This window comes from Onychostoma macrolepis, chromosome 03 (assembly GCF_012432095.1).
Source record: "Onychostoma macrolepis isolate SWU-2019 chromosome 03, ASM1243209v1, whole genome shotgun sequence".
NCBI classification, from domain to species: domain Eukaryota; kingdom Metazoa; phylum Chordata; class Actinopteri; order Cypriniformes; family Cyprinidae; genus Onychostoma; species Onychostoma macrolepis.
In genome coordinates, this window is record NC_081157.1 from 56,465,367 (window position 1) to 56,474,689 (window position 9,323).

Consider the following 9,323-nt stretch of genomic DNA (forward strand, 5'->3'; position numbering starts at 1 on the left):
TGTGCACACTGATCTAACCACAGAGATGTGAACAGACTTTGAGTCATTCCTGCAACAGATTCTGTTCAACAAGTGAAACAAGGAAATCATACCTGATATTTACGTGTGTTATTTAAGTGTTTCTACTTCTTTCCATGGATTCAAGAAGAAAAAAACATAATCAGTAGAGAAGGAGCTTGTTTTGACATAGAATATCAGTGTAGTTGAACATCTGATGTTGGTGCAGCGCTCTCAGAGGAAAACAGTTTGAAGAGACATCAGGATTCATCTGGTGCTGGTATCTGATTCAATAAAATACAAACAAAAAAAACATTTGTGAGCATGTTAATATCAGGAACATCTGTATATATATCATAAATATCATATATATCACTATCATAAAAAAGAGAAAGAAATTTTATATCTGAGAAACTAATTATTATTGTTTAGCACGTTATTAAAATCTATTTCTGAACAGAGTAGGCTATTAATAATAAACATGTACTAAACATACTTAGACTCGTAGCATTCATCATGTTACAGTGTACACTCATATTACTTTTATTGTTTTATATAGAGCATGAAAACATCATAGCGCTGTAAGAAATTTAAATACAATGAATTGCCCCTCATATTCAAAATGTTTTACACGATTTCAAACATTGTAGTCAGGAATTATAGTTTGGGAAAAACCCAACTATGATTTTGTAGTCATATAGTCTAGTATGTATGATTTTATAGTAGCCTATGATATGATTCTGTAGCCACAGACTCAAGCATGCTTTGTACAATAAAAGGATGTACTTTGTACTATAAAAAAATGATATTTTATATCTGAGAAACTAATTATTATTGTTTAGCACGCTATTAAAATCTATTTGTGAACAGAGTATTAATAATAAACATGGTCTAAACATTCTTAGACACGTAGCATTCATCATGTTGTCGTTTGGGGGAAAACCCAGCTAAATGTTAGTAGATCTGTTCAGGTTTATGTCACAATAAAACGGTAACTAATGTAAAAAAGAAACATTACTTACTCATCTCCTCTGCTGGGTGAAATTGTGTTCTTCTTTCGAGGGAAATCCTGCCTTTACTCAGCGCGTCTTCCAGAAACGAACAGTAGCCGCGATGAAGGACCTCCTCTTTGTTTGTGTTGTTGGGCGTTTGCACGCGCGCACTTACCATGTGGCTATTTACATATGAACAGCGCGAGCGCGGGGTCACATTAGCGATAATGAGTCAGACGGGAAAGATTGAACATCGTGTTGGTTTCATACGGATTACTTCATCACAGAATGTTTGTTTTCGATAAGACTTCATTTCAAAGTAGACACTCCAAGCTTTCTATAGATATATTTCTCATGTCTCTGTGTGAAGTATTTGCTGAGTTACAGTTCATTTTAGTAAGACAGAGAGCACACCCTGTTTGTTTTCTTTATTCTTCAGAAGCACAAAGTTTAGTTGTTATTATGAGTGTATACAAATAAAAGTAGACCCCTTACAGATTCGAATGGTGTATTGCTCTTATCTGTACGATCAAAAATGGCAGAGTAATTCAAGCTCATTTCGGCCTTATCAGGAAAATCTGCCTCAAAACGCGTATACGCGTTTGTCGACCCCAGAGGGTTAAGCTTAGGTGTAGGGATATGGTCAAGACTACATTTTTGGATTCAAATGTTGTTGCAGGGTCAACAAAATATGTTGACCTAGGAATGCATCTAACTCGGCGAAATCAGAACGTGCGAGACAGCTGTATCAATCTGCTTTTCGACACTGTTTGCTCTTTCAGTGTTTCTTCAGAGATTTTGACGAGCCAAAGAGGATAAACGGGGTCATGTATGCAGTGATTCTACATTACTCATGTTTGAGCATGATGCATTGCTAAACCTAACTAGATGAGTCAAGTTTGGAAACGAACTTTGAAAGTTGGTTTGAAAAAGCCTTGTCTGAAAGTTTGAAGCAGTTGCCAATGCTGAAGTTTAGGTAGCTAGATGTTGATAGCATGATGCTAGCATGATTTAACACATCGTTAGCATGATTAATATATTACTAGCATGCTCCTAGCATCATTAATGTGTTGTTAGCATGCCATTAGCATGTCTTTTAGAATGATTTAACACATTGCTAACATGTTGTTACATATCACAGCCATATCACCCTGCAGCACAAGACCGGTTGCCCATGGAAGCTAAGCAGGGCTGAGCCTGGTCAGTACCTGGATGGGAGACCTCCTGGGAAAACTAGGTAGCTGTTGGTAGAGGTGTTAGTGAGGCCAGCAGGGGGTGCTTACCCTGTGGTCTGTGTGGGTCCTAACACCCCAGTATAGTGATGGGGACACTATACTGTAAAAAGAGCACCGTCTTTCGGATGAGACGTTAAACCGAGGTCCTGACTCTCTGTGGTCACTAAAAATCCCATGACACTCATCGTAAAGAGTAGGGGTGTAACCCCGGTGTCCTGGCCAAATTCCCGCCACTGGCCCTTGTCAATCACGGCCTCCTAATAATCCCCATCCACTTGATTGGCTCTACGACACTCTCTCCTCTCCACCTGTAGCTGGTGTGTGGTGAGCGCACTGGCGCAGTTGTCCTGTGGCTGCCGTCGCATCATCCAAGTGGATGCTGCACACTGGTGGTGGTTTGAGGAGAGACCCCACTTGATTGTAAAGCGCTTTGGGTGTACAGCAATACACAATAAAAGCGCTATATAAATGCTTCCTTCCTTCCTTCCTTCCTTACCATAGGTATAGGTAGATGCCATATTCGACTAGTCGCGTCCGCCATCGTGGGCATCTAACTCAATGTCTGTGGTTTTTAGCATGATGTCCTAGGATAATCATTAAGCTTTGCTAGTGATAAACAGCTTAAACACACTATTCCCTGCTTTCACAGACAGAGCTTAGACTAAGCCAGGATCAGTGTTGGGTGTAATGCGTCACAAAGTAGTTAGATTACTTATCCACTGAAAAAGTAAAGATTACGGTTCATTTTTAGGTAATTTAATTACAATTACTTATATAAATAATTGAAGTAATTTAAAAAAAAAGAACATACAGTAAATTTCAACAGTTCTAAAATCAATATTGAATTTGAAATGTAAATATACCGTCTAAAGAGAAAATTGAATGCAGCGGCTAACCCTCCGCGCGCCGGCTCGATTTTCCTGATTCACAGAGGAACCTTAAATACTCAGATACATATAAGACTAAAATCAATAGAATCTAAAAGGCTTGAATTTTACTTTTAAATGAACAAATTCAAATCGAAAACGAATATTCCTGATTATGTAATCTGTATGAAAGCGAGGTACAGTCTTTCCCGTATCTGAGCTCATTACATGCAGTCACCTGCGCGCAAACGCTCATACCTAGATACAAAAAATAAAATCAAGATTCATCTAATTTTCTTTCATTTTTGAAAGAAGACCTACTATGAGGAATTTACCTCATAGCAGCGAAATCTGACATTGCTTTATTCAGCAGAGAAGATCATTTCTGTAATTTATTCTTACCTACATTGGTTAACGTGTTATTTTTACATAAACCTGTACGGATTTTACTAGTTGGGCTTTTCCTGAACATATTGCCAAACTGAAGTGTATTGTTTAACTTTTAAGCTTTTTGTTAGTCAGATATTACAGTTGTTTTAAAGCTAAAAGGCTAAACTATTCTATGTTTGACTCAAATTGAAATAATAAAGTTTTGAAAATGAAAAAACATTACCAGTGTGCATCTTGAGACAAAACAACGGCACTGACGTATTTTAAGATCAGTCTGTGCAAGTTTCTTTCAGCTGAAACAGCTCAGACTTAAATTTTAATCTGGGAGTAGGCTTAAGCCTTGAAACTGAAACTGGAGGTGTAAGTCTTACTGTACAAAAGTGTCGACTCCCTCAATGAAAGTACACGGGACTTTTCATAGTTTCGATCATCCGAAAATCGTAAGTACGTTCAGTTAGGGGGAAAAAAATTCCAACCCGAGTTTGGTGGTTGTAGCTTGAAAGCTCTAGGAGGAGATACATTTTAAAATCTAGTCTCAGATGAAAAAGCAGCAGCAGCTTAAATAGCAGATAAATAATTTGGCCTTTTCAAGACAACTTAATTACTGTAGCATATCACATTATTACATTTTAGATACTCTTCCTTGAGGCAAACTCAGACCTTCCTCCCAAGATGACCAACCCACACTTTGGTTAGTCCAAGTTAGGTCAGGTTTCAACAAATGGTGTGGGGAGAGTTATGGGGAAAGAGCAAGCAATAATGACTTGGTAAGCATTCTAAATATGCAGTAATATATCTTGAATTGTAATTAAAATGTATGTTTTTCCTCAATCGCTATTTTGTATCGGTATGTATGTTGTCCAGTTATTATGGAGTCATGTTTTTGTCATAAAAAATTTCAAGATATACATAGAATTCTGAATTTCAGGGGGGGTGGGGTTCTTCCACAGAATAAAACTCACCATTCTATTAGGTAACGGAAGTCAACATTTGAGAAATGAATGAATAGTTTTGATGAGCTCAAGGGCACATGCATCACGGCCCCGCAGGCCCACGTGAATATGCCATCCACATGTTCTTCACCTCTCTCCTGGTCTCAATGTGTAATTACAGTCAAACCTCTTTCCATTCCTGCTATAGCTGTGAATAATGCCTAGAAACATAGTGACAGTGACCAAGTTAAATGTCATTATTGACACAAAGTTATCAAATAACCAAGTCAAGTAAATGTTTGTATTGACTTTAGGTTATGTAACGTGTGGTGCAGAAATCTGCTTTTCCTGCGTGGGTTTAGGTGTATGATTAGGATTTGTGGTGGGTTTCGGAGACAGGAACCAATCAGACAGCAGTCTCCTCGGTGTATGAACCAAATAAAAGTAGGGAGTCATAATCTGGTGTTGAAGAGTCAGATTTTGGACAAGCATTTGTTGTTCTGCAGAGACCTACAGAGTACTTGTACGTGACTAACTTCATAGAGGGTGAGGTTTTCAGCCGTTCAAAACATAAAATTTCACTCTTTCATAAAAGTATGGCTTGAGACAATGGATCATTTGGAATGCTTATATATATATGTGTGTGTCTGTGTATATGTTATTTTTATTTTATTTTTTTGTGCTTTATGGCTTTTTAATTGGACTTGGTTTGGAAATGTTAGGCTATCTGATTACAATATAAAAACAGGCAAGAAGAAAGAAAGTAAAAAAAAAAAAAGCTAAACAATGCACAATCGATTTATTTTATTTTATTTAATTACTTTTTTTTTTTTTTTTAAGAAAAACACATCAGCGGATGTTTTGAGAAACCAGCTTAATGATCTTAAGTGTGCCGAAGCCAGGTCAATATGTTTGTTTACATCTGACTTACAGTCCTAATTAGCCAAGCTTCAATGACACCTCCATAGTGACACACAGGGATCTTGTACAGTATTGGAATTTGGACAGTGAGAACAGGTTAATAATGAATTAAAAACTTATATTTGCATATATGTTTTATTCTGTTCTGTCTTCATGTTTTTTCAGGTGTGCAGTAGTCCTGGTTGATTTCAGTAATAATGGCAGTCTGGTCTCTTTGTCTGTCTTTCTTTCTGCTCTTTGCTCTGGATGCTGCAGGTAATTGTTGTGAAGTGTATGTTGCCCAGTTTTCTGTTTATGCCGTTTAGCTCAAATCTCACTGACTGTCAGATTGGGTTTAGACATAAAATTGTAATCTGATCATTTAAATTCTTTGTATATAAATATATATAATGCTTTTCTTTTATTATTTCAGGGGCAACACCTCTTAATGGCACAAGCAATGGTGAGATATTGATGCTGTCTTTTAGTGCGTTACATTTGTTCTGTCTAGTTGTAGTGACAAAAGCAGGGTCGTCGCTGGTGGGGTGAAAGGTGATGACGATTATAGGGGCCCATGGCTGTGAACTGCTTGTTGCTTGTCTGTCTTTCTTTCTGCTCTTTGCTCTGGATGCTGCAGGTAATTGTTGTGAAGTGTATGTTGCCCAGTTTTCTGTTTATGCCGTTTAGCTCAAATCTCACTGACTGTCAGATTGGGTTTAGACATAAAATTGTAATCTGATCATTTAAATTCTCTATATATAATGCTTTTCTTTTATTATTTCAGGGACAACACCTCTTAATGGCACAAGCAATGGTGAGATATTGATGCTGTCTTTTAGTGCGTTACATTTGTTCTGTCTAGTTGTAGTGACAAAAGCAGGGTCGTCGCTGGTGGGGTGAAAGGTGATGACGATTATAGGGGCGCATGGCTGTGGACAGCGCGCAAACACCAAACTGAGCTCTTCATCTGCACCCGAGTGAACAAAAACTCCCCAGTTTAAACATAGAAACACAAAAAGAGGCGAAAAGCTTAATTCAGCACCCGTGCGCTGTGTTCTGTGCACTCAGCACGCACGCAGAGAGCCACGTCTCAGTCCTTGAACACCGAATTGAGTTTTGCCTCTTCTTGCTCTTGAACCTTGAACCGAAAATATTAGGCTAAGTGTAAATAGCATATTTTTTAGCAATGGATTCTATTTACACTATGTAAAAATAGCAACATTTTCTGCTATTTATACTACTTATTGCAAATAGTGGTAATTATCTGCACCTCAGTATTGTAGTACATTATGAAACAGTACGCAATAATAACGTATTGAGTGTAAATTATAGTTTTAATTCAAATTATTAAATGGATGCCATCTTATTGGGATGGGATCGGGAAAGGTCCTCGAGTCGGGATTCGAACAGGGAACGCCCGTAGCGCAACGGCGCTGTATGTCGGCGCGCTGCCCACAAGGCCCACACTTCATTCTTATTTAAAATAAATGCCTTTCTGATGCAATATGAGATTTGAAAAGGGAGAAAAAAAAGTTTGGTAAAAGGCGGGCTCGAACTCGGGTCGATTGCCTCAAAAAGCATGCGTTTTAACATCTACGCCACTGGACCTAATGTCGAATTAGCATCTTTTATTAGTGTTAACTGACTCAATCACACGTTAGTTGGCGGAGTTAGTGTAAATAGCCTTTGCCAACAAGACGGGCTATTTGCACTTAGCGTTAATAGACACTCTGAAAATATTATGGTGAACCCGTCTTGGCGAGTACCCTTGAAAAAACTGTCGGTTATGTCTTAAGTGAACGTAAACGGTTGAGAAAGAAGCGGATGCGTTGTCTCTTAAAGTGACTGCGCCTAATTTACGAGCTGCTGGCGATGTCCTTATATAAATTCATGAAATCCAATGAGAGAAAATCATTCATTGCTCTTTACTGAATTACTTTTAACAAGAATTAATCTATTTTTAATTTATACAGTGAGGACTATGCAATGCAATTTTTTCGGTCTCTGTAGCTGGACACCTACAAACTTGAAAAAAACTTAAACTTTGTTGAATTTGTATCTTTGTTCAATTTATTTATTTGTGCTTTTTCAAACAGAGACCATTGACCTGTACACAAAGATAGACGGAAAGTGTGCACGTCGCACAATATCAATCTGATATCAGTTTAATGAAAATACAAAAGGTTTGAAGCAGCAATAATACTAACAAAACTTTCTTACAGCAACCGGTGGCTGCCTGTGGTCTGCATATGATTGTAGATGCTTCCGCTTTTTTAGCTGCGGGACGTCCTGGATTGATGCAGAGGTATGGGATGCCATCTAATCGTATGGATTCCTTCATCTTTAAGACTTGACATTTTCAATTAGTTAACAATAGTTTTTATGTCCTACTCTCCTTAGAAACAGTGTTTGGACTACAACGGGCACCTCGCCTCTGTACACACTAATGCGGAGTACACCTTCATACAGAACCTGATTAAATCTCAAACTCGAGCTTCAACTGAGGCCTGGATAGGAGGCTATGGCTCTGTTTCAGTATGTTTGTTTAAATTAATTATTATTATTAGTAGTAGTAGTAATAGTATTATAAAATATTTTGTATATTGTACTTGTGTTTTTGAGCGATGTCATAGTATTGAAGAAAGATTAGGATACAGCTGATACGTTTGTCATGTTAGTTCTACTGGGCAGTTTCTATAGAGAAACACAAACGTGTTTTAGATGCATAAACATTACATTTTCATTTACATTAAGTCATTTAGCAGATGCTTTGAGCCAAAGCGACTTACAAATGAGGACAATGGAAGCAATCAAAATCAACGGAAGAGCAGCGTTACGCAAGCGCTATGGCAAGTCTGAGTTAGCCTAATGCAGCGCACGAAGCAAGGCCTTTTTTTAATTATATAATGAATAAAAAGAAAACAAACACAAAAATAATAGAGAAGCTAGTGTTGGTTAGTAAACGAATAGAGTGAAAGTCTAAAAGAGGCAAGTATTTTTTTTAAAGAATAGAATTAGAATAGAGAGTGCTAGAGTTAGAGGGTCAAATAAAAATGGAAGAGATGTGTTTTTAGCCGATTCTTGAAGATGGCTAAAGACTCAGCTGCTCGGATTGAGTTGGGCAGGTCATTCCACCAGGAGGGAACAGTTAATTTAATAGTCAGTGAAAGTGATTTTGTGCCTCTTTGGGATGAAAGCGACGTTCACTTGCAGAACGCAAGCTTCTAGAGGCACATAAGTCTGAAGTAATGAATTTAGGTAAAGAGCCAGAGCCAGTGGTGGTTTTGTAGACAAACATTAATGCCTTAACAAAATGGTTAAACAGAGGTGTGACGTGCAAACTTTTCGGCTCATTAAAAAAATACATCTTGCAGCCACGTTCTGGATTAATTGTAGAGGTTTGATGGAATTGGCTGGAAGACCTGCCAAGACAGCATTGCAATAGTCCAGTCTGGACAGAACAAAAACCTTGAACAAGGAGTTGTGTTGCATGTTCACGAAAGAAAGGCCCTGATCTTCCTGATGTTGAATAAAGCAAATCCGCAGAACAGGGCAGTTTTAGCAATGTGGTCTGAGAAAGTCATCGATCACAACTCCAAGGTGTCTGGCTGTTTTTGAAGGAGTTATGGTTCATGTGCCTAACTGGATGGTGAAATTGTGATGAAACGATGGGTTTGATGGAACAAGCAGTTCTGTCTTGGGAAAGTTGAGTTGAAGGTGATGGTCATTCATCCAGCAAGAAATGTCTGTTAGACATGCTGAGATGCAAGCAGCTATCGTCGGATCATCGGCATGGAATGAGAGGTAGAGTTGAGTGTCCTCAGCATAGCAGTGATATGATAAGCCTTGTTTTTGAATGACAGAACCTAGCGATGCCATGTAGACAGTGAAGAGTAGTGGTCCAAGAACTGAGCCCTGAGGCACCTCAGTAGTTAGATGTTGAGACTTGGACACCTCACCTCTCCAAGAACAAACCAGTGGAGTGCGGTTTCTGAGATGCCCTTTGCCAAC

At 38.3% G+C, this 9,323-nt stretch overlaps 1 protein-coding gene across 4 annotated transcripts; it reads left to right on the forward strand.

Annotated features, from left to right (window-relative positions):
- Positions 1-2,604: 2,604 nt before the first annotated feature.
- On the forward strand, positions 2,605-8,897 carry LOC131535910 (ladderlectin-like). Of its 4 annotated transcripts, XM_058768437.1 has the most exons (8): positions 2,647-4,958; positions 5,499-5,588; positions 5,746-5,775; positions 6,097-6,126; positions 7,409-7,450; positions 7,535-7,617; positions 7,713-7,847; positions 8,067-8,897. In XM_058768437.1, the coding sequence occupies exons 2-8, from the start codon at positions 5,531-5,533 to the stop codon at positions 8,169-8,171; spliced, it is 483 nt and encodes a 160-aa protein (XP_058624420.1). In that variant the 5' UTR covers positions 2,647-4,958; positions 5,499-5,530; the 3' UTR covers positions 8,172-8,897. The 4 variants fall into 4 exon arrangements, with proteins under 4 accessions (XP_058624418.1, XP_058624420.1, XP_058624417.1 ...); XM_058768435.1 differs by having other exon boundaries at positions 2,605-4,247; positions 7,713-8,897; XM_058768434.1 differs by having other exon boundaries at positions 2,648-4,958; positions 7,713-8,897.
- Positions 8,898-9,323: the final 426 nt, after the last annotated feature.

Coding starts and splice junctions, on each gene's coding strand:
- LOC131535910 (XM_058768435.1), top strand. CDS start 5,531: ATGGCAGTCTGGTCTCTTTGTCTGTCTTTCTTTCTGCTCTTTGCTCTG. Junction 5,776..6,096: donor TCTTAATGGCACAAGCAATG/GTGAGATATTGA, acceptor TTATTATTTCAG/GGACAACACCTCTTAATGGC. Junction 7,618..7,712: donor CGTCCTGGATTGATGCAGAG/GTATGGGATGCC, acceptor TACTCTCCTTAG/AAACAGTGTTTGGACTACAA.